The sequence below is a fragment of the Marmota monax genome, unplaced genomic scaffold (genome assembly GCF_021218885.2).
Source record: "Marmota monax isolate L192 unplaced genomic scaffold, Marmota_monax_Labrador192_F-V1.1 WCK01_AAM20220418_F8-fsc00264, whole genome shotgun sequence".
NCBI classification, from domain to species: domain Eukaryota; kingdom Metazoa; phylum Chordata; class Mammalia; order Rodentia; family Sciuridae; genus Marmota; species Marmota monax.
Window position 1 is genome coordinate 816,834 of NW_026693143.1, and position 25,988 is coordinate 842,821.

The 25,988-nt window shown below is 35.4% G+C and overlaps 1 protein-coding gene across 1 annotated transcript; it reads right to left on the bottom strand.

Annotated features, from left to right (window-relative positions):
• Positions 1-13: 13 nt before the first annotated feature.
• Positions 14-25,734, bottom strand: Fam133b (family with sequence similarity 133 member B). Its single transcript, XM_046455202.2, has 11 exons — positions 25,592-25,734; positions 17,997-18,094; positions 16,041-16,119; positions 14,752-14,826; positions 14,598-14,630; positions 14,148-14,210; positions 13,623-13,715; positions 11,797-11,847; positions 9,677-9,769; positions 7,325-7,372; positions 14-3,053 (listed from the first exon to the last, which is right to left on the bottom strand). Exons 1-11 carry the CDS (start codon positions 25,715-25,717, stop codon positions 2,967-2,969), a joined length of 846 nt encoding a protein of 281 aa, XP_046311158.2. The 5' UTR covers positions 25,718-25,734; the 3' UTR covers positions 14-2,966.
• Between the last annotated feature and the right edge of the window lie 254 nt (positions 25,735-25,988).

Sequence of the window (25,988 nt, forward strand, 5' to 3'; positions counted from 1 at the left end):
TTTTTTTTAAGAGAGAGAGAGAGAGAGAGAGAATTTTAATATTTATTTTTAGTTTTCGGCGGACACAACATCTTTGTTTGTATGTGGTGCTGAGGATCGAACCCGGGCCGCATGCATGCCAGGCAAGTGTGCTACCGCTTGAGCCACATCCCCAGCCCCCTTACTAGATTCTTAACATTAAAATTAGTTTTAAGCCAGGGCATCAACATTTCCTTCAAAGGTTATAACCTCCTCTAAGCTGGCCAAAGTAAACCTTTATACTTAAAAATTTAATACTTAATAATTACATGGCTGTAATCCCAGCTACCTGGGAGGCCTTGGCCCTAAGCAATTAGTGAGACCCTGCCTCAAAATAAAAATAAAAAAGGGCTGGGGATATGGTTCAGTGATTATGCACCCCTATCTTCAATCTCAGGTACCAAAAAAAAAAAAAAGTTTTAAAACAAGGCAAATAATTGGGGGCAGGGGGCTGTCTTCCTAAAATCTTCCTTCCAAAAATACTAGATGGATGCTCATAGGTTTTAAGTTAAAAAAAGTTCAAATAGCAGTTCTCACTTGGCTTCCCTGAGGTTAGTCTACTGTTTACAATGAAAAGATAGAAAATTAATTTTTAACACATCTTAAATGAGAAAAAAAAAAAAAAAAAAAAGAACCTGTATTCTGAATAAAATAAAATCAAGACACTCTAATGGTACTTCAAATACCTAAATACACTGAGGGCAACCAAGGAAATTCAAAGTGACTAAAGTAAGTAGCACTGGTATAGAGCCAATTTTTCTATCCAGACACTCATCAATTTCTGGCAGTTATCCAAGTACCGTTATCGAAACAACATGCCTCGTCTTTGTACAATTGGTGTTCAGTTACTCAAGAAAGACAAAGCGTGGTTTGTGGAAGGAGGAAGAGATATTATTATCCTGTACATTGTAGTTAACTATGAAATAAACATAACTGACAGCATTACTCTGTCAAATACTCTTTCCATACATTACTGGAAGACTGTTATTAGAAAAACAATGAAAAAAGGCGTTTCATATTCAGTAAACAGAATCTGAAAAGTATAGTTTTTTTTTTTTTTAAATCAAATCACATTGTTCCCTCTTCCCCAGCCTAATGAACAGTTGCTTCTAGCGGGACAGGACAATTATATTCTGGACCAGTCTATAAAGTTATGCTTCTATATTCATAGCAAAACTAACCAACAAATGACCTAATAAATTTTTTTTTTGGCACTTTCATTAACAATTTTCTTTTGGAATATGAAATGCTGGTCAAAATTTCTGTGTACTTGAGCATAGATATCTTTTAACAGTATGCAGTCTTAAGCACAAAATCTAAAGGAATTTTCTAGGAAATGTTACTTTTATAGTTAAAAAACTTGTGGTTCTATCTTATCTACCGACTAACCAAGTGGTATTTATCTTTATAACTACCTGTGACCCAAAGGGAGATAAGAACACAGCTATTTTTAAGTAAAATAGCTATTTATTCAGCCTCGTCATGCCAAAATGTTCTGTGCATATGCCACTATAATCAGCATACCCCCTGTAACAGGCAAAACTGTACATCAAATTATATTTCATATTACTTGATTATATAAAAATGTAAAACGAAAGTGATTTATCAATTCCTTTTAACATTCCTAATAATTCAGCAGAAGATATGAGGCACAAAATCTTAGTAAAATATGACACAGAAAGAGCAGTGATAAAACTCTCACTTAAATTTAACTCATTATAATTTGTTATTAACATACAAAGACAACAAGCTTTTAAAACATTATATTTACTAAGATTCTGGCAACAGCTTTATGTAACAAGATACAGCATACCAGGCCTGCCATTCAACTTGTTTATATAAGTCTCAGCTTCAATATGAAGCTGTTAAAAAAAAAAAAAAAAAAAAAAAAAATCAAAACCCTGCTTTTTACATGCTAAATATCTTGGCAAGTATGCCACTAAACATAGTAATGAACTTAAGACAGCAAGAGTAAGGAGTTAACAAAAGCTAAACATTGCAGCCTAAACAAAATTCATACAAAAAATAAAGTAACTATTGCTGGTTACATAAAATTTTCCTGACCAGTTAAACTTAACTGTATAAAACATGCATTTTAGAATCTTCAGCTATCAAGTCCAAAAGGTACCAGTGTCTATCTCCAAAGCCAAAGTATAGTCAAACTTAATTCAAATGACGTAACACATTCTAAAGCTAAAAAACATTCAGTTATTATTATCATGGAGATAAATACCAGAGCTTCGGGGACTTTCTCATGCTGTAAAGGGTTGTTTTTCTGGTTCACTCAAAGCAGCATATGATAAAGTCCAAGGATGTCACTAAGCTCAGTAAAGGGTAAAGACTGTTGGTACCCAGCTCTGACCTCCCCAGGAAGCATGGCTACTGTGTCCATAAAAGTAGGATGTGTGAAGATCAAAGGCACGCTATTCTGCTAGCTAAAGAGATAGCAAATCACCCCCCCCCCCACTTTAAAATCTCCTTCCCCAGGTAAATAAAAGCATACAAGGGGGAAAAATTAAAATACACTTATCTACACAGTAAGGATTTTGAAATATTAATGTGATCCCTACTTTAAAAATTTTAACTAGAGTCATCTGGTCAATTCTGATTACACCTTAAAGATGCATCCAGATTCAATTTGTGTTGATTTATCACTAGGTACTTCTAGTTTAAAATATTAGCTTTATTCCCAAATATCTTAACCACTAGTATGACTGCAGTGTATTATCTTCCAGTTATCAAGCACTGGAAGAAAAAACAGATGTTCAAGCAGCAGGCAATAATCATGGCCCTTCCACACAGTGGCCTCTGAGTGGCTCTAATAGTCCAGGAATAATTCTAAAAACAAGAAAATTCATGCATTTTAGTAAATATGTCATAATTTTCACAGTTGAAATTTCCTTTGACATTGCACTTTCTTTATAAGGGAATCCTGGTTTTTCTTATTGTTACGGTGAGTCAGGACTTGAACTAGCAGCCTTCTTTTTCTTCTTCTTACTGTGTTTCTTATGCTTCTTTTTCTTTTTGATTTTTTCCTGTAAAGACAATTCTACATTAGATATCACTACATCATGAAAATATGCAAATTATGAACATCTTTACAATTGTACTTCTAAGCTACTATAAGCAATTTATACAAGATAAACTACTCAAAACATTTTTCCAAGAGTCCTAACTACCAGTATCATATGAGCACTAGGAGTCTTTTGTTGATTTTCTTTAAAAAAAAATTTTTTTTTTAGTTATTTTATTTATTTTTATGTGGTGCTGAGGTTTGAACCCAGTGCCTCGCACATGCTAGGTGAGCACTCTACGCTGAGCCACAACCCAGCCCTTTTGTTGATTTTCAGAAAGGCAGCAAAACACTTAAGTCATTAGCACATTACCACAGCTTCTAACAAAATTCCCTGTAGACAATAAATTAAATTGAATCATGCTATCAATTGTTATATTTCCTGTTTTATAATTTCTACAAGTAAAGTAATTGTAACTACTGCAAAGGAGTATCCCATCACAGTACAACATTTGTTTTGGTAAAATAAAATAATAGTTTTTAGAGAGAACAGAAATATTAAATCAGCCTTTTTTTTTTTCTTTTTTGGTACCAGGGATTGAACACAGGGGCACCTGACTACTGAGCCACATCCCCAGCCCTATTTTGAATTTTATTTAGAGACAGGGCGTCACTGAGTTGCTTAGTTAAACTTGCTTTTTGCTGAAACTAGCTCTGAACTCATGATCCTCCTGTCTTAGCCTCCAGAGCTGCTGGGATTATAGGCGTGTGCCACCCAACCCGGCTTAAATCTGCTATTTTTAAGTAAATAGGAACACATACTATGCACAGCTCAGTCTGGAAGCACTACTTTATTAAATTAACAGCAACTCATTAGTATATTGACATACAGCTGAAAACTACTGTAATGTGTTTTTTTGTTTGTTCGTTTATTTTTGTTTTAAGGTTCTGGGGATTGAGTCCAGTAGCATTTTACCACTGAGCTACATTCCCAACCTTTTAAATTTTTTTTTTTTTAAATTTGAGACATGGTCTTGCTAAATTACTGAGACTAGCCTCAAAGTTGGGGTCCTCCTGCCTTACAGGCGAGTGCCACCATGTCTGGCTATTGTGCTTCTAAAACAAATGCTTAATCTTTAGAATTAAATGCCATTTTTTTTTTTAGAAAAAGTAGTCAAATTCTGAGTAAGATGAAAGAGAGCTGAAGTTCTGCTTATCTCCAGCTCTTACAGACAACTTTTGCTATAGAAGTGAAGGCAGAACTTCTGGAAAAATAGATACTTGAAAAGGTTACACCAAAAGAAAGACTTGCTGGGCACGGAGGTGCATGCCTATAATCCCAGTGGCTCGGAAAGCTGAGGCAGAATGATCACAAGTTCTAGGCCAGCCTCAGCAACTTAGTGAGACCCTGTTTCAATATAAAAAATAGAAAGGGCTATAAAGTGCTCCTGGTACAAAACAAAACAAAAAATAGACATATTAAGGACAGGAAATGCAACCTCCTATCCACTTCCATATCTATTAGCACTATCCACGATTTTCTAAGACCTCTATAAATAGCAGTAACTTTGATGATTTTCTTTTTAGTACTTAGGGAATTTTACAACAAAGTCCACAATTTTATAATTTGGTCATTCATTTATCCATTCATGTGCTGAGACTCAAACAACGGCCCGATGCATGCCTGGTAAGTACTCTACCACTAATTTATATCCCCATCCCCAATTGGGGCTTTTAAAACTAAGTGACCTTTCTCTTCTCAAAATATTTTTTCTTCTTAATTTCTTAAATGTCACTCTGCTGTTTTCTTTTATCACAAAGACCTCTTCATTTCCCATGCTGGCTACTCTCCTCTTCAACCTTCCTGGGGGCTTCCTTCCCTTCTTTCCCAATGTTTTCCCAGTCACATGCTTTAACTTCCACGTAAATATCAATGATGCCCAAATCTTTACCATATAGTCTTAACTGCTTTGAACTTAAACTTTTAAGTGTCTCGTTAACAGATCTTTTTGTCCAGGAGACATATTTTAAATCACTATAACAACATGCTTTATTTTTGTCTCCAAATCTTGTAGTAGCCACTTTAGTAAACGGCACAATTAATTTGTCACTTTTGCTTAAGTCAAAGCTTTTACCTTCTTTGTTTTAACTTTACTCTCCACATCCAAAGCACGAAGCAAGTCCTACCATCTATGTTCAAAATGTACCTCAAATCCATCCATGCCTGTTCATTTGTGTGTATGTGTGTGTGCTGGGGATTGAACTCAGGGGCACTTGACCACTGAGCCATATCCTCAGCACTATTTTTGTATTTTATTTAATGACAAGGTCTCAAAGTTGCTTAGCATCCCTCTGTTCCTGAGGCTGGCTTTGAACTCATGATCCTCCTGTCTCAGCCTTCCAAGCCACTGGGATAATAGGCGTGCACTATGGCACCTGGCCCAGTTCATTTTTGTCACCCCCCCACATGGTATAAACATTACACTTCACCTGAGTCCACTAGTCTCCACTGGTGAAGTATTTTTTTTTTTTTTTATTGGTTGCTCAAAACATTACAATGATCTTGACATATCATATATCATACATTTGATTCAAATGGGGTATGAATTCTTATTCTGGTTAAGTATTTTAAACTGTAAAGAATTGAGGTTGTTTAAAATTCTCAAAATAATTCTTCACAACATTCTGATTAATATCCAAACACACTAATATATGATATGGCCTGTGTTTCCTTCCCAACCTCATCATATTCTATTCCTCTTTCAGTACTAAGTATAAGCCACATGTACTTTCTTTCATTTTTCTCAAACATTTGAGCCATTTCCTACTATTGGTCCTTAGCTGTTCTCTCTGCCAAGGATATATTTTCCTTTGACTTTCATATGGCTGGCTCGTTCTTATAAATCTGATTTCAGCCTAATTTTACTTTCCTCAGAAATTTTGCTCTGTTTTTTGTAGAGTTGGGAACTAAACCCAGGGCCTCGCACATGATAGGCAAGTGCTTTACCGCTGTGTTATATTTCCAGCCCCTCAGAGGTATTCTTTGGCTCCTTTAGTGCCACAGTATATACAATATAAACTTTTCTCTATCTTATACTTCACTGTATCTCCAAGACCTACAAAAGTGCAAAGAACTGAATAGAAATTCTGAATAAATATATACTAGCCAAAAGAATAAAAAGTGAAAGTGTACAAACACAAACTACAGTTATCCAAAATGAATTTGGTTGTCTTTTGCAGGGGGTGGGGGTGGGGTGGGCAGCGGGTAATGGGAACGGAACCCAGGGATGCTTTACCACTGAGCTACAACCCAGCCTTTTAGTTTTTGAGACCGGGTCTCACTAAGTTGCTTAGGACCTCTCCAAGTTGCTGAAGCTGGCCTCACAGGCATGCACCACCATATATGGCACATGTCTTCAATTAATTAACCAATCTGAAGATAGACCAAAGCAGTCTCTGGCCAAATTATTTCCCCACTCAGGAAAAAAAAGTCTTTCTTATCACTTTGGTCTTTGAAGCACATCAAATATTATTTTTGAATTGTACATTACCAGGGGAACCTTCATACAAAAAAAGCTTTTTCATTTTAAAACCTAGAGAAATTCTGGGAAGAACTTATCCCAGACCTACAAGTGATGCTGTCCTCATTTTTTTTCACCTGTTCCTAAGAAAACAGATTCAGAGGTCAGAGCCCAAACTTCCCACTGAAAGCCCTTAAATTACTTTGCTAATACGGTCTGCATTACTTTTTGAAAAAGTTTCTGTTCACCATTTTCTCTTTGTTGCTCTATTTCTCATTTGGCCCTCTTTCTCCTTTCCTATTTCTCAATTTCTATAATGGCAGAGCTTGTTCTGAAAACCATCAAAAGAATCTTTGGTATTAGTGAGTCATCTATGTTGTAACTTTCCTGTTTATTTTTCATTGCAGATAGTGCTTAGAAAGGCTTTTTCTGTTATTTCAGGTTTGGCAGATCTGGAAGTAACTTACTCTGAAAGACAGGAAATCACCATATTTTCTAAAGCTTAAGAAAGTCAAACAAAAATTTGAGCTTATATTCCTGACAGTAAGACACTGGAACAGAGAAACAGGAGACGTTTGCCACCAGGATATTCTCCCTTTTTTACTAAGTCAACATGATTTTCTCCTACCCATTAAGTACAGCTGCTGAATACCACATCTTTCCCAATAATTTATTTTATTTCAGTAAATCTAATCTTGCTTTAGCACTACTCATTTTATATTAAACCCAAAGAGCTCTGCTGTTGTCATGTAAAAACATAAGAGATACTTGCTGTTGCTTTATCTCGTTCTTCGCTGCTTTTCTTCTTTTTTGCTCGTACCTAAAAAGTCAAAATTTTTGTGAAGACAAACTATGTAATTTGTACTCAATGCATTTTTCTTTCACTCCCTAATGTATCTTCGAAAGTTACGTATAAAAACATTTCAAGGGGCAGGAGTTGTAGCTCAGTTGGTAGAGCATTTGCCTTGCATGGGTGAGGCACTGGGTTTGATCCTCAGCTCCACATAAAAACAAACAAATAAAATAAAAGTATTGTGTCTGTCAACAACTAAAAAAAATTTTAAAAAATGTCAACAATCAAATCATATTTTAAATAACCCATTATATCTCAATGAGGTTTCAATAAAAATATATATAAAAGAAAATTAAGATTTTTTTAAATCTCTGGGGAGGCTTCTCTTATATTCCCTTTTAGCACCTAAAACAATGTGGTACTGTGGGAAAAAAATCTGGAGCTCTCAAAAAACATACCAGGATCTGAATCCCACCTCAGTTTCATCATCCATAAAAAAGGAGGTAGTATCCATTTCCAAGGGGCAATATGTGGAATATAGCATGGTATTTATCTCACTCTATGGTATCAACAAAAGGTATGAAATGATTAAAATTCTTTGAAACAACATTTACTACCCTGTTTACATTTTATTTCCATCTTTTAAAAAGTGGTACACTGGATTTAAATTAAATTGAAAGGTGCTATGAGTTTATGTATATTAAATGTTAAGTCTAAATGTAAGATACGTAATATTAAGCTTTACTTGATATCATATAGGCAGACAGAGGTGATTAATGTAAAATCAGAGTTTTAAAATTGCCTAAATGCTGAATAAGTACATAACACAAGCATATTAAAATGTAGTTAACAACATAAGGAGGCATAAGGACTAAAGGTAGAGGCCATTAGCATTAGAGGCTATTAGCTTGCAAAACTGTGGTAGCTCTCTCTAAAGAATAATTAGGAAATTACTTTTTTGTTAGTATTCTGTCCTTACAATGATGAGCTGGTAAGGTGTACTGTATATACATTTAACAGACAGAGGCAAGGGATGCTCTAATGCAATGTCCAGAAGAGCTCTGTATACGCTATGTGATATTGAATAGTGTACTAATAATTCATGTAATGAATCTGTTTATGATACAGAAAATAAACTGACTGTAAATATAAACACAGAGTATTTTGTTCTGGATTTTAAGCTATAAAGCATGCCCCAGAAATGCAAATATCAGTGAAGAATATTTTACTTCATTCATTGTTGTCATACTTAATCATTTATATATTAAAATATAATTAAAAAAACATAATTACTTTCATTTCTTTATATTTCTTAGGGGATAGTAGTGTAAAAAATAGTGTAGATAATTTATATAAGCTACAAATTTTATTTCAGGGAGCATTACAAAATATTGCTACAACACAGGGACAATAGGTCTGATAGGACTGAGGGCCACTATTAAAAACCAAAGACAATGAAATCAGTAAAGAGATAAGGCACAAACAAAGAGAAGAGAGGTGATGAGAAACAGGATGGATAGAGAAAGACCTGGACAGGGTGTATGCAGGAAGCCAACACAGTAAGGAAGAAATCAGGAAAACCAGTTCCTATGTGAGTGTGCTTTAAACAAAGGGCAAGACCCTCATGTTATACTGTTGAAAGATCAATAAGTTGATCTCTATGGAAAGTTGCAGCTTGAAAAATCAATGACTAGTGAAACCCTAGGTGAGATTTTACAGTTCTATCAAGAATTATGTAGACCTTAGCCACCTTTACCTTAAGGCCTTACCATAAGGCCTTTAATAATTTATTGTCTCACTTAGTTGTCACAATTTAAATAATATGATAAGTTCCTAATTTGCAGATGAGGAAACCAAGGTCAAGAGAGAAACATTTTAAAGATGGTAACTTACTGACCTGAAATTAACTAAAAATGGACTCTAATACTAATAGAGTAAAAAAATCTTAGCAACTGTTAGAGCTGAAAGGGACTGCAGACGACCTAATTCTCCTTTCTTGCTTCACAGATGAGAAAACTGAAGTCATGCCAACAATTTTTCCATACCTTCCTACTCCCCAAATAGTAACTCAGAACAAGAAGTTAGTATGTGCGATATTCTATGGTAACCATGTAAGCAAATGCTGGGTTTCTGGTGTACATTATACAGCCTCTTTAATGTAGTCAGAATGTATACACTAAGAAGATAATATGAGAAAAAAAATAAAAATAAAATATCTCAGATTTGAAAGATGTGTGGAAATATGGTTAATTATCAAAATACTAGTCATATGCAGTTATACTCTGAAAAAAGGTATTCTGAAACTGAATAACTTCCATTTCTCTTACTTACCTCCTCAATATAATCTGATTCTGACAAGGACTCAGATGATAAAGGTTTGTCTTCAGGATACATCTTTCTTTTTTTACTGAATCCTTTAATGTCCTATGAAAAATAAATAACAAGTATCTTAACTCAAAAAAAAAAAAAAAAAAAAAAAAAGATACCACGCCACACAAATTTTATGGTTTCTAAGTTCTAATTAGAAATCCTTCCATTTATCAGAAAATCATTCATTTTTCAATTTAGAAATGTCTAAAAATGATGACATTTACCATGATTTAAATCTTTAATTCCAACAAAGCAATCCTTTTATTAAATAACTTAGAAAGAACTACATATCCATATAGATGCAATATCTTCCCTAATTCCTTAAAATTACACATGACAGAATTTTAAAGCAAATTATCAATTATATAATTGAAAGATTAGTATCCAAAATATATCTTACAACCTAGGAAAGAAAAGAGACTAGGGTTATAACTGGATGGTAGAATGCTTGCTTAGCATATATGAGGTCCTAGGTTCAAAATCCAGCACTGAAAAAAAAAAAAGATTAGGAATAGGCAATACAGAAAAAATGACATTTAAATGTCTAATAAGCAAATGAAGACACTTTCATTTCTTTATACCATCTGTATACCTTACATTGGCAAAAATGAAGTCTCACAGTATCAACAAGTATGTGAGACAAGGGTACTTTCATATACTACTAGCAGGATTGCAAATTAATAACAAGCACTGTTACTGAGCAAAATGTAGACACATTAAATGTATGCATATCCTGTAACCCAGAAATTATAGTTCCCAGGTATATCTGACTTAACAATAAATTGTGAAAAAGGAGAACTGGATAGGAAATATAAACAGTAGAACTGTTTGTAATATTGAAAAATGAAAACAATCTAAACGTTCACCCACGGGAGGAGAAATAAATTGTAGTGAATAATATAAACAAAAAAAATTAACTTAAAGTATCAACAAGGATAAATATCAATAGTAATGCTCAGTTAAAAAAGCAAGCTTCAGAAGGAAACAATGACATCATTTTGAAAAACTCCACAATGTTATTTATGGTTTCTTTCCTTTGATCAGTTAATATGCTCAATAAGGATTAACTACAGATAAGTCATGCCGGGTGTGTGCCCAAAGTCCCAACTAATCAGTGAGCTGAGGGCAGGAAAATCACTTGAGATCAGGAGTTTAGGGCCAGGCTAGGCAATATTGTGAGATCAGTCTCTTTGGACAAAAAAGAAAACAAAATTATAGGTAAGTCACATATGAAGATAAAATATGTTCTGATAAAATAAAAGATTTTCAAACTTTACCTATGGTATATTCAATCTGAAAGGTTTTTATTTTTATATTTAAATGGCCTTAAAATGTCTTGAAGAAGCAAAGGAAATGTTTAATCTCTATTTTAAATATGACGTGACCCATTAATCTATCCAAATTCAAACTCTTCAGGATACTCTTCTGCTGGTCCTTAATAGTGAATTCAAATTAAAACATTTCTTTATATCAACATGAAATACCATAAAAGCAAAAGAAATAAATCTTCTGGAGGCTGGAGATGTGGCTCAAGTGGTAGCACGCTCACCTAGCATGCGTGAGGCAGTGGGTTCAATTCTCAGTACCACATAAAAATAAAAAAAGATATTAAAAAAATCTTCTGATTTATTAACTAAATTTCCTGTTATTTTTTAAATTTATTTTTTAGTTGTAGTTGAACACAAAATCTTTATTTTATTCTCATATTTTTATGTGGGCTGAGGATCGAACCCAGGGTCTTGCAGGTGAAAGGGAAGCACTCTACCGCTGAGCCACAACCCCAGCCCAAAATTTCCTGTTATTAACTAACGCTATTGTTAATATTACTGTTAATTTCCTTTTTTTTTTTTTTTTTTTTTGTAGCAGGGATCAAACCCAGGGGTTTCTAACCATGGTCTCACTAAGTTGCTCAGGGCCTCACTAAGTTACTGAGGCAGGTTTTGAACTTGTGATCCTCCTGCCTTAGCCTCCTAAGCCACTGGGATTACATATGTGCGCCACCATGCTCAGCTACTGTTGATTTCCTGAGGTTAAGGTTGTGCACAACAGAGTGTCTTAAGGCAATATGAAAATATAGTTACCTTTTCTTTTTCAGTTGCATCCTTTGATTTCTTTTTCTTTTTCAAACTATCCTAAACAAATAAAAAAATATATATCTGTAAATATATATCAATTTTAAATGCCAAAGATAGAATAAGGACATTATAGAATAAGGACAAAAAAAATGATTTGCTCTATGAGTAAAAAAAAAATTTACTCCAATATCAGCATATTATCCTGAAAACAAAAGAAAAATCTCCATTACATAGACAGTTGCTTGGAAGCAGAATAGGATGTTTAATTTATCTGGTTATATATCAAATCTAAGAACCCTTAAAATTATCTGAAATAATCTTTGTCTATGATGGTCACATATGTTGTAGTTCTAATTCACCCTGTGCTCATATATCCATCAACCTGATCTGCCACCCACTTTCTTCATCAGGAGTGGAGGCAAGAATTTCTTTTTTTTATACTGGGGATTGAACTCAAGGGCACTCAACCACTGAATCACATCCGCAGCCCTCTGTGTATTTTATTTAGAGACAGGGTCTCACTGAGTTGCTTACGGCCTCATTAAGTTGCTGAGGCTGGCTTTGAACCTGCAATCCTCCTATTTCAGCCTCCTGAGCTGCTGGGATTACAGGGGTGTGCCATCACACCCAGCCAAGAATTTCTGCTTTTTTTTTTTTTTTTTTTTTTTTAAAAGCAGAAGACTCTTCTTTTTAGAGAGAGAGAGAGAGAGAGAGAGAGAGAGAGAGAGAATTTTTTAATATTTATTTTTCAGTTTTTGGCAGACATGACATCTTTGTATGTGGTGCTGAGGATCAAACCCGGGCCGCACGCATGCCAGGCGAGCGCGCTACTGCTTGAGCCACATCCCCAGCCCGAATTTCTGCTTTTAATCCCTTAGATTTTTCTATTAGCGTCTCTAATTCTCAGTTTTCTTATTCATAAAGTTGATTAACAAATAACTACTCTCTAGGATTGTTGAGATTAAAGAAGGTAAAAGTCAAACACTATGTGCTTAACACATACTGCACATTTAATTTAATGTTAACTATCACTAATAAGACTGCTGCTTTAATAGACAAATAAGAAACCAACACTGAGTACTTTTTAGACATCAGGCTTTTTGCCAGAAGAAATCTCACTGGGACAAAAAGAAACTTTTTATAAAATTCAAACTGTTGCTTCAGTTTCCTGAGACTGTAGTATGCTGTTTGTCAAATTATGGTTCATGGGCATCACAGTCATATAAGGCATCTGTTAAAATATAGATTTACTAATCAAACTCTGGGGGGGAAAAAAAAAAAAACCTTCTGGAAATAAAGCCCAGGAATCAAGTTTTTCTCTTAGTGCTAAGAACTGAACTCATGCGTACTAAGGAAAAGCTTTACACCTAACCTATGCCCCTAGTCCCCAGAATCAATATTTTTATAGAAAATCTCATGCCTTTTTAAAAAAGATCTCTAAAGTTGAAGAGCCAGTTGTGCCTCACAATTCTGGTTAATACAGAACAAATTCAGGTACAGTACAGAAGAAAGGATGTTGGAACAGATATTAGAAGACACTGATTCAAATTCCAATTCTAACACTAGTGAATTTAATCAGAACCTTACCCCTCCTCTGAATTACAATTTATTTATGAATATAGGGAAATAATGTTATAGAGATGTAGAGACATGGAAACATAAAAGTTTGGAGAATTACTAAATGCTACATGTGTTAGTAAGTAAATCAGTTAAATGTCATAGGATCAAATGGTATTTCATTTCTTAAGAGCAATTTAAGACAGGAAGAACTAAAAGAAAAACTTAATGTTTCTGTTACAAAAATGTTAATAATTTAAATAATAATAATTTACCTTACTGTCTGATTCAGTTTCTGAAGTAGAGCTTTCAGAAGATTTATGAGAACGGTTCTTCTTTTTCTTTCTCCGTTTTGCTTGTTTCTTATCCTATAGAAAACATTTGCTTTGTTTCAGAAATATAATTTATGCATTTAACTAATATCAAAATTTTCTTAATGAACAACACTTAATAAGACTGGCTTGTAAATATTTTTCTTTAATATTCACAACGTAACATCACTTTCCTGTTTTACAAAGTCAAAGTCAAATGATTTGAATCACATGTAATCCCTAGCACTTAGTCAAATAGGATTTTGGATTTTTCAAATCTTTTTCTACTGATATTTTTATATGAACAAATTAAAAAAAAATTTTTAAAAATACTAATATTTAAATGTTTTATTTCACTTATTGTGCTCTACCTTATAATTAATCAAAACCTGGAAATAAACATTTCTAACAGATATTTCAATAGGTTTCTCCTCTTGAAATTAAAAAGTTAGAGATATTATTTGATGAACTATTACAAGCAATCCTTACCTCATCTTCAGAATCTGAAGAACTGCTGGAAGAATCAGAGCTTGATGAAGAAGAAGATGAATACTTGACCAAGCACAAAACAATTAAAGCTTGTGAGATGCGGGAATTTTTTTCCTTTGCTAAGTCTCTGAAAGTACTTAGTGAAATCAATCTAGTGTCTGAGAAACAGATGCCATATTCATAAGATTTAAACATTAAAATATAAAAGCCATCACCCCCCACAAAAAGTGACAATAAGTTGTCAATTGTGCTCTTTAAATCATAACAAAGGAGTTAACTAGGTTATAAGGAGATTGGCATCTTTCCGAACACTCTAATCATAGCAACCACACTGCTTGACCCATATAGAGTCTAAGTTACTTTTAGTATACAGGTTTAAATATATTATTCTTACTTTTTTTCCAGACTCTTTATTTATAACATTTAGAAAAATAGAAAACTTTTGCTCACCCTACCAGATTTCTTCTTTTCTTTTTTCTTTCTCTAAATGGAAACAAACAGAGATCTAAATAAGTTTTCAAATGCATCTATTAATAGCAATATACAGCATTAATGTGAAAACTGAATTAAGATTAAGAATAGCAATAAGCTAAAAATGTACTACCTGTCTTTTTTTTGATGAGCTCTCGTTTCCACTTAATAATTTCTCCCTGTGTTTTTCTAGTTCTTTCTTCCAATTCTGCAAGAAGGTTATAAACACGATAAGAGTCTATCAATCCAGTACTAATATACTTAGTAGAGAGAGACAACCGTTATTTCCTTTCCTTCATCTTCTAATACTTCTCTCCACCTCAGCTTCTAATTATACAAGGTAGGTCTGGTGGCCATATGTCTGTAGTCCCATGTTGAGAGCCATGTGTGGGCTGTGTGTGGACTGTGTTATGCATCGTAGCCTAGTGAATAGGAAAATCTGGTGTATGGGAATTTCCAGTGGACATTTCCTTTGTGTAAGATTGCCCAGAGACACTGTGAATTCCTATATTGCTCTGCCATGTCCCACACAGCATCAGAGATGGGGTGACCTGCCAAGATGCCAATCAACCTGCTGACTGCAAGACAACAAAAGCAAGACTCTACCCTTGAAACCTTACCCCTGCCTTTGATGTATCCCCTTAAATTAAACCACGGGAGCCATTTTCTAATTGTTCAGCTCCAGCTTCTGAGTGGGCTAGACCTATCAGGAATTCCCCTTTTGAAACTCTCTCTCCAACTCTGTCTTTTGTTCTTCACTAATTATTCTAGACTTTAATTTCTCAGGTGGCTTATGCTCTCCTTGGCAGGAAGAAGAACTCCCAAACTAGGAGCTGGATACCTCTCCACGGTCCCACCTACTTGGGAGACTAAGGCAGAAGGATCATCTGAGACCAAGAGTTTAAGGGCAGCTGGGCAACAAAAAGGTTCAGGGGCCAACCCTTGACCCTATTACCAAGGGTGTCTTTTAGCTCATTTTGAAGAGAATATTAAGGTGTGGGAGTTTCCACAGAATACTGAGAGGAAGAAAAGATATTTTTACTGAGACTAAGGCTTGGTTTAAACAAGGATGGCTACGGTAAAAGCTGAATTAATCTGTACTATGGTTGAAATACTACATACATGTTTGTAATCAAAGCAAGCAAACATCACTATAAAATTCCTAAGATGGGGAGCACAGAGGGAGGAAAGAACTAAAGCTCAGATAACTTAGATGATTTATGTTACTACAAGATGGTTATTCTTATTTAAAGAGAATACACATTTAAATATGAAACTGTAAAAAATAACACTAAACTATAGTCCCCTTAACCTAAAGAGGTATCCCCAAACCCTTGATTAAAAAAGAAGCAAATATGATTTCATTTTTGTTATAAGGAAAAAAAAATTGGTCTATTTCTTTAAAACGTACTATTTACAAACCTCATTCATCTTCTCCTCAAATTCAGCTAAAGCCTTGGAGCCTTTCTTTTTCTTTTCTAGTTGCTCTTTCACTTCTTCCCTTAAAAAAATAAAGTACAAATAAAATTTCAAGCACTTCAAATTAGATGGAGGCTTATAAAAAAGACAATAAAAATTCAAATAAAATTTTAATATTCTAATATACCTACATCCCAGTACTGTTAAATTTCAAACTTCTTTGTTCACATCCAGGTAAAGAATCATAATAAAATCTATCAGATACTACTAATCTCTCCACCTCTAAACATGGATTTTAAGACTCAACACACCAAATCTCTGAGCACTTACATAAACAGGAACTGTTTATATTTTCATTTAATCCTCACGACAATCCAATAAAAAAAAGGTAGTATGTATTTCCACTTACAGAAAAAGATAAACTAAAACTTGAAGAAAGTAAAAAACTTACCTAAGGTCAGAAAACTGATAGATTCAGTGTCAGGGGGAGGTAAGGTCTATATGACTAAACTACTATATTCTATTAATAGATCTCCAAACTTATAATGTGCCTGACATATTTGCAGAGAAGAGTCAATATAGCATGACCAATTGCTTATTCTAACAAAGGCAAGCTTCCAGGGTTGGCCAGAAGTGAACACATGAGAACTTGGATTTTGGAGGTTCCTACCATTCCCTGATTACAAGTAGCTTACTCTGCCTAAACGTTTGTATAACCAACATAGTTTAGGCAGAGTATCTGCTTTCCTTCTGGGAATCTGGAATTTTGGAATGTGACAGGCAGATTCAGGTTGGAATTTTGGAACATGAAAGGCAAAGTCTGATCAGTCCACAGAAAAAACCCAGGGCACTAACGAGCCTCCTTAGTTAACATCTCACATGTATTGTCACACTCCTTTCAAAAAGATTTAAGTACATCTTATATGATTCCATTAGGTAAGGACCCTTGGAAGTCTGTGCCTGATTTCTCCTGGATTTTGTCCTACATGCCTCTTCACTTTGTTGATTGTACCTGGTATCCTTTCAGTGTAATAAATCTTACCTTGAGTATACTACCGGTTGCAAGTCTTCCTACCAATGACTCACTTGAAGGTTGTCTTAAAGACCTCTGACCACAGAGAATACACTACCTTGAGCATTTCCCCCTTGAAGTTCCTTTCATTTTAAAAGTAAAATGCACTGTTCATACTAGTGCACGCAGTAGGAGATAAATAAGACTTTCATTTAACTCAAAAGTATTCCCTACTACATAAAACATACCTTTCAGCCGTAGCTGCCTAGCTTTCAGGGCACTCTGAAATTCTGAAGGATTCTGAAGCTAATGGCTCCGACTTGTCATGTGTTACTTCAGGAGCATGGTATTAATAATAAGGAAAGATATAACTAAAAATAGTAAGGTCTGTGGTATAATGCTTTACTCGGTAGGGGCTGGGGTTGTAGTTCAGAGGAAAGAGCACTCTCCTGACATGCGTGAAGCACTGGGTTCGATCCTCAGCACTACATAAAAATAAAAATAAAATATTGTGTTCATCTACAATTAAAAAATACATGTTTAACATAAAAAAAATCAGAGCTACTCAGTGAGTTGTTGTTTTTTTAATTACTGAAAAGTCAGAAGATGAAACTAGAAATAAAGCTGAACATTATCCTTCCTAAAACTTGGCATGATTATTCAAATCCACTATTTTTAAGTTAGGATACCACAAAGTTAAATAGTCTTTTAAGGGATAGAGAAAAGATTGATTGAAAATGTGATATGGTAGTGCTTTAGTTATACTGGGTGGTGGATTCAATAAAATGCTGTTTTGCAGTTTTGCATGTGTTTCATACATTCAAAAGAAGGGACATGTCAAATATTACTTAAAAAAACCCACTTACCTGGCAATCAATAAAAGTTATAAGAATAAAATTTTAAAATTTATCAAAACCTTATAAAAAGGTAAACTGTTGCACAATTACCAGGTAGGCCTTGGTCGGTTCAGATAATCCTGGATTGTTGGCCCTGAAGACTGGATTGGACCCCTTGATCTGGCCATTGCTATTGGATTCATGTAAGCCTTGAGGAAAGAACACAAATTAGTTCCCTTAAAATAACCATTAAAAATATAAAAGCTCACTTACATCTCTAGTTCCATTAAAATAACCATTAAAAACGTAAAAGCTCACTTACATCAAGTAACCTTTATTATAAATGCATACTATATCCAACTAAGCAATCTAACAAACTTCTTTTTTTTTAATATTTATTTTTTAGTTTTCGGCAGACACAACATCTTTGTTTGTATGTGGTGCTGAGGTTCGAACCCGGGCCGCACGCATGCAGGTGAGCGCACTAACGCTTGAGCCACATCCCCAGCCCAATCTAACAAACTTCTAACTATCAAAATTAAATTTAATCTTCCATTAAGTCTTGAAAGTTTATGAAGTAGGTAACATTTCGTAGAAAACATGTTGTTTTACCAGGGAGTTGATGAAATAATGATACCTCTTACCTACTGATGGCTTTATAATATTTCCTTCTAAGGCCCAATAACCCAGTGAAAGTAATAAACACTAAGCTCATTAACAAACTAAGAAACTCAATTCCAAATTAGGTGTAGTAACACATGCCTATAGTCCTAATGACTCAGTAGACTGAGGCAGGAGGATTCCAAATTTGAGGCCAGCCTCAGCAACTTATCAAGACCCAGTCTCCAAAAAAAGAGAGATCTAAGTCTAAATTTACTGTTCCTTCTACTATTCCAGGAAATACTGTACTATACCGATGGAAATTTTATTTGCCAACTGCAAACATAACAATTTAAGTTGCACCCAGACAACAACAACAAAAAAATTGGACTTCATAAAAATTTTAAATATGTGCATTGAGTGTGGCTGTGCATGCCTGTTATCCCAGCAACTCTGGAGGCTGAGGCAGGAGGGTTGCAAATTCCAGGTCAGCCCAAGCAATTTAGTGAGAACCCTTTTCAAAATAAAAGAGGGCTGGGATGTAGCTCAGTGGTAGAGTGCACATGGGTTCAATCCCCGGAACTGCAAAAAAGTGCTCATGCATCAAAGAACATTTCAAAAGAGTAAAAAGATAACTCAAAAGAGAAAATATTTGCAAATATAATAGAGATGAATATCCAAAGTGAATAGAGCTATGACAACTTAATAAAAACTCAAATAACCCAATTCAAAAATGGGCATAGGACTTGATTATCTTCTTCAGACATACAGAAAATTGCCAGTAAACACATGATAAAATGTTTAACATCGTTAGTCTTCAGAGAAATACTAATAAAATCACTAAAACATGGCATCTCACAAGCATTAGGATTTCTGTTTTAAAAAAAGTCATAAGGGTGAAGAAAGTGTGGAGAAACTGGCACTGTTGTGTACAATGAACAGGAAATAAATGGTCCAGCTGCTGTGGAAAACAATTTGGTGGCTTTTCAGAAAGTTAAACCTAGAACTACTGTCTGATTCACCAATTCCACTTCAAAGTATAAAATTACTCCCAAAGAATTGAAAGCAGGGACTCAAAGGTGAAATCAGCAAAAGGCTACCTAGAGATGAGTGGACAAACAAAATGTGTCTTTTATACACACACACACACACACACACACACACGCACACACACACACACACACAAATTTAGCTTTATAAAGGAATGAGATGCTAATAAATACAACTTGGATGAGCCTTGAAAACATTATGCTAAGTGAAATCAGATAACTGCAAAAAGAAACAAACATGATTTCCTTTATATGAGGAATCTGGAGAAGAGGAGTTTGGGAGTTTTGTTTTGTATGTTTTCTTGTAGTACTGGGGATTGAAGCCAGGGGTGCTCTACCACCGAGCTACACCACTGGCACTTTAATGCCACTTAACTATACACTTAAATAATGGGTTATTAGAACAAATTAAAAAATAAAATTTTTTAAAAAATGGTTAAAATATTTTGGCTTAAAAAAAAAAAAAACAACCTACAGGGGGCTGGGATTGTGGCTCAGTAGTAGAGCGCTTATCTAGCACATGTGAGGCACGAGGTTTGATCCTCAGCACCATATAAAAATAAATAAACAAAATAAAGATATTGTGTCCATCTACAACTTATATATTTAAAAAACCACAAAAATTCTCAACTGTATTCTTTCTATATTATACTTACTGTGACAGAAAAACACTTTATAGAGATTTTGTTTTTTCTAAACACAGAGACAAAGTAGAGAAAAAAGTTTCTCTGTGAATGAGGATGTCTATCAGAGAGATGTTGTTTTATAAAAATTCACTTTGCTACACACATAAAGTCTGATTTTTAATTCAGTCTCAAACTCTTCTTTATCATTATATTCAATTTCTCCAAAATTATTTAGTCAATATTTATAAAATTCTTCTAGTTTTTAAATAAAAAGAATTCTTGTTCAAAGTGACTACTATTAAGTTTGATTTTAAGGTCCTACTACTAATACCTAACATTCTAAAAGGAATAACAAAGGTAACAATGATTCTGTTGCATTTCATTTATCAAAATATATAAATGACAAACATTTTCACCTTTATAACAAATATAAATATACCTCCAGATTTTTCTGGTAGAGTGAACAACTACTTACATTCAATTGATAGGCTCTGAGCCTAATTACTTGGGATGAAAAACAAACCTTTGACATAATTTTCCTACAAGTAATGTCAGGCATTCCCAATGTCAAAGATGTTTAGAGAATCAGGGAAGGATGTGAATACCTAATGGTAGAGACATGTAGTTTTAAAAAAATATATAACCCTCAAATATTTCATTAAAACTGAAACAGAGGAATTATCAGCCTAAATAACAACACTGAATCCTAATAAGAGTACAACATGAAGGCTGGGGTTGTGGCTCAGTGGTAGAGCGCTCCCATAGGATGTGTGAGGCCCTGGGTTCAATCTTCAGCACCACATATAAATAAATAAAATGAAAGTATTGTGTCCACCTACAACTAAAAAAAAATACATTTTTAAAAAAGTGCAATGTGCAAGTTCATCATTTATAAAATAGGAATATTATTCACATCTATCACCTTCTTTCTTTGGTGATGTCATAATTTTAGTTGTAACTAATGGCAAAATATTTAAGTTTAAAACTATAAAACTTGTTTATTTCCAGAGTACAAATACATAGGATGTTCACTAAATTACTACAACAGCAAAAACTAAAAACACCCAACCCACCATCCAACTGGGACTCATTAAATATATTAAAGTATACTCCCAGGGGCTGGGGTTGTGGCTCAGTGGTAGAGTGCTCACCTAGCACAGGCGAAGCCCTGGGTTCGATCCTCAGGACCACATAAAAATAAATAAATAAATCAATTAAAGATATTGTATCCAACTATAACTAAAAAATAAATATTATATGACAAGATGTCTCCAAGATTTCCCTAGAGTAAAAGCAAGCTGCCAAAAATAGATAACACTTTAAAAAATAACTACAAATACTTAAAAAAAAATCCGAATGCACCACAATGTGAAGCGAGACCTCCCTTTTCACCACTTATGTAACTCATTACCTTATAAATGAGAAAAATATATATACAAACATTCTTTCTTTGGGGGGGTTGGTAGGTGGGAGGTACCAGAGATTGAACTCAGGAGCACCCAACCATTGAGCCACATCCCCAGCCCTATTTTGTATTTTATTTAGAGACAAGACCTCATTGAGTTGCTTAGAGCCTCACAGTTGCTGAGGGTGGCTCTGAACTTCTTTGATCCTCCTGCCTCAGCTTCCTGAGTCACTGGGATTATAGGCATGAGCCACCGCACCTGGCCAAATATTCTTTTTTTTTTTTTTTTAGTTATAATCCTAATACCTTTATTTTATTTATTTTTATGTGGTGCTGAGGATCGAACCCAGGGCCTTGCACGTGTTAGGCAAGTGCTGAGCCACAACCCCAGCCCCTTTGAGTACAAACGTAATCAAAATGAGAAAAATTCAACCAAAATACTGTCACTCCAATTCAGATAGATGAACTATAATGTATAAAAATTCACAAATGGTAGAGTGGCAATTTTTCATTTTCATTAAAAAAATCATAATATCCACCACATATTACAATCTTCAAAAATTTTAACATATCTTAAAATCATATTGACATTTTTCTGTGTCTTAATGTCAATTGCCAAGCAGCTTTCCTAAAGTCCATACCAACCTATTTTTTAATTTTATTTTTATTAAATTAATTTACTTATATGACAGCAGAATGCATTACAATTCTTATTACACAAATACAGCACAATTTTTCATATCTCTGGTTGTATACAAAACAATTCGTGTCTTTATATATGTACTTTGGATAATAACGTCCAACACATTCCACCATCATTTCTAACCCCATAACCCTATTTTTTTAGTTCAGAGGAAAATAATAGTAACGTAATATACTCATATGCTACTAATTATAGGCAATTTAAAGTATAATCATATGAGCTACTATTGAAGTAGTTAGGCTTACGTTTAAGCTTTTGACCAAAAATATTATCCTTAGTCTACTTAAATACAAGCTAAATACCTTAATTATTTAGTTCAATTAAAATAGTGATATTTAAAAAGTAAATCTTATGTGCTAGGTTCCATGCAAAACACTTAATACTTTACTTTATTGTTTTTTTAAAAAAATACTTTTAATTGTAGATGGACACTATTTATTTATTTATTTATTTATGGATGGTGCTGAGGATCGAACCCAGTGCCTCCTCACACATGCTAGGCAAGCACTTTACCACTGAGCAACAGCCCTTGCCCAATACTTTGTTCTTTAAATCACCAAGGATCAATTCTTTTACTATGCATCCCAAAAAGTATAAAAATAATAAAAATATAAAAATTGTGCAGTTTCTTGTACTTGACTACTGCACCACACACATGCCCAGCCCTATTTTTTGTATTTTATTTAGAGACAAGGTCTCACTGAATTGTTTAGTACCTTGCTTTTGTTGAGGCTGGCTCTGAACTCGTGATCCTCCTACCTCAGCCTCCTGAGCCACTGGGATTATAGGCCTGTGGCACATGTGAAACCAGAAGGGCAAATTGGGCTCAAAGGGATATTTATTTGGACAGGTATTTGAAAAGAGTAATGTGGTATAACTACTAAAGACACAGTGTACAGAATTTAATTTGTTAGTTTCACTACCTATTTTTATCTATAAGATACATCTATTTTAGAGGGCACAAACAGAAAAAAAAAAAAAAAGAAGAAATCTTCCAGAAAACAAAAGGCATAAAGGGTGGCCATCATGAACTTAAGAGCCCTTTAGAGATCCCAAGAATTAAAATGTCTATTTTAACAGACTGTTGAAGAATGTACACAGAGAGAATCCTAATGTAAACTCTTGACTCTGAGTGATCATGATGGGTTAACATAAGTTCATCAATTTTAACAAATGTACTCTGGTGCCAGATGTTGATAATGGGGGAGTCTGTACATGTGTGGGAGTATAAGGGAACTCTCTGTACTTTCTGTTCAATTGTGCTGTTAACCTAAAATTGCTCTAAAAAATAAAGTCTATTTTTAAAAAATTGTTCAACCTGAAATTTAATGGAGTTTTGTGGGAAAATAGCCCTATAATCTATAAAATTATGATATTATCATCAAAGAAAGAATGAACCTGAATTGTTTTCAAGATAATCAAATGTATAACACCAAGAGTGAGTGGACCCTAATTCAAACTACTGACTTTGGTTGACAATGATATGTTAGAGTAGGTCATCAATTAGAACAAATAGAGGGGATGTTGATAATGGGGAGGTTATGTATGTGTGTAAGCAGAAATTTTGCTGTGAATCTAAAAATGTTTTTTAAAAAAGTCTTAAAAACAAAAATGGGTCACATGACCCAAGTTTAACCAGTCCCAGTTGAACCAGTCCTATCCCTTTCTCTGTGCAATAAGTTGACTGAATTAGACTATATGTGTTTTCTGCCTCTTAATTTCATGTTTTTATTCTCATAATCTTTGAAGTACAAATAAAATGTTACCAGAACATTCTGTGCCATGATAGCACACAAAAAAGTGCGCAGTTGTTATCAAAATGCTCTAGTAAATGAATCTAATTTGGTTAAGTTTTTCAATGCTTTAAAACCAAAATTTTCCTCCCAGTAAAATGAAACACTTTAGGTCTCTATAAAAAAAACTGCAGCCAAAGTCAGATGATTTCTAAGTTCAAGGCCCAAGAACATTAAAAGAGTCCAAACATTTCAACATCTCAAACCTAAGTTTGATGCCTGGCACAACACCGTTTCAACTACGGTCATCAAGACACTACAGCAAAGTCTTGCAGTCAGGAAAAAAGAATATTCTTCAACTTTATAATCAAGGTTCACTACCTCAGTGGTTCCTAGATATTTTCAATTACAGACTACATAAAACAAACGCTTTTAAGTAAGTTGGGAAATGTCATTTCATAACAGTGAGGCTCTTTTAGCACATACACAAACACTCCCGCAAATAATTGTTAAAAAAAAAAAACCCAAACCTAGAACGTAGTACATTAGCTTTATATTTTCCTCATTTTGCTAATCAATGATTAAAATTCTGTAATACACAAGCCCAAGAATCACCAGGCTACAACCCATTCTTATACGCTATTCTCTCAGGTTTACTGCTCATCCAACCTGATTCAGAACCTGGGCTTTTGAAACCAATCCGCAGCCCTTCTGCACCTCCAGCGATTTGAATGCTTTCCTTGTCCAAAGTATCTTCTCTTTGGAATGCCCTGAGAATCTCAAACATCTATCAGGTATCATTTATTACTACTCCTGCTATGGATTACTTAATCCTTTTCTCACTGAGTGGTAATCTTCATGCCACACACTCTCTTGGGCATCATGCTTTTTGTGGTCCTAACTATTCTGCGAGACTGTGGGTAACAATGATCCCCTTTTATAACAGGTTCAGGGGGGAAAAGTAACCTAAGTCACCTAATTCCCGAAGTACCAAAACTGGCATTGAACTCTGCTCAGAACTCCACAGCCAACTATTTCCACGCCACACATCCCTTTTGCTGGCGCCAGACAGTATGCGATCGAATGCTGCGACCCCCAGTTCTCAAATGCTAGCCCATCCGTAGCTAAAGCCTGGCGCGCTGCTGGCCCCCGGGTGCAGAAGCCATCTCCTAGGCCTAAGCGCCGAGCTGGGCTGCGCGATCCAGAGGAACGGGAGAGTCCCGGAGCCTCCACGAGCCTCAGAGTTCGGAATTACAGACAGAAAAGGGCAGATTTCCCCTGAGTCTTTGCGACTGTAAAAAGTGGGCACTGCTGGCGCGGGAGCGGGAGGAAAGGGAGCTAGGGAGCAGTGCCAGAGGGAGCGGCGGGGTGGGGGACAAAAGGGAGGGCCGGGGAGAAAGTTGGGGACCCGAAGGCGCCAACTGTGTGCCTGGCGCACGCGCGTCTGGGATGGCGGAGGGTGCTAGGTCTCGCGGCCCCAGGTCCAAGCGTAGCCGCTAGCCCTCCCGCCGAGCCGGAAAGGGCGAGAAGACGGGCTTTCCTGCCGCCCGGCCCCCAGTCACCCCACTGTTTACCCCGCCGAGTACTCACCACTCGATTGTCCCGCTTCCCCATGGTGCCGGTCGGAGCGCACAGTGAAGACGCCAAGAGAGACCAGGCCAGCGGAGCAGCCGAAGCGGGCCCGCCGCGGGTCCTATGGACGGCTTCCCTCCCCATCCAAAGAGCGGCGCCGCGCGAACCGACAGCTGCTTTCGGCCACAGCGCCCACTTCCGCCGCGGAGGATATGCAGGCGCCAGCGATCTCCTGCGCTTCCCAAGGATCTGCTGGGGGATTCCGGTAGCTTTCACCCACTAGGTGTGGGGCGGACCCTGCGCGTCTGTATGGCGGTCTCCCCGAGGCAGCTCGTTTCCGTCTGGACTTGGATTGTTTTGTTTTCTTCCAATCTTTATGTGTTGAAATATTCATTCTAGGGGATATAAAATTAGC

Excerpts from the sequence above, each read along its gene's own strand:
- Fam133b (XM_046455202.2), bottom strand. The coding sequence starts at position 25,717 with ATGGGGAGGGAAGCCGTCCATAGGACCCGCGGCGGGCCCGCTTCGGCT. Across the intron at positions 9,770-11,796 it reads ATGCAACTGAAAAAGAAAAG|GACATTAAAGGATTCAGTAA; the intron begins GTAACTATATTT and ends TATTTTTCATAG. Across the intron at positions 7,373-9,676 it reads AATCAGATTATATTGAGGAG|GTACGAGCAAAAAAGAAGAA; the intron begins GTAAGTAAGAGA and ends TTGACTTTTTAG.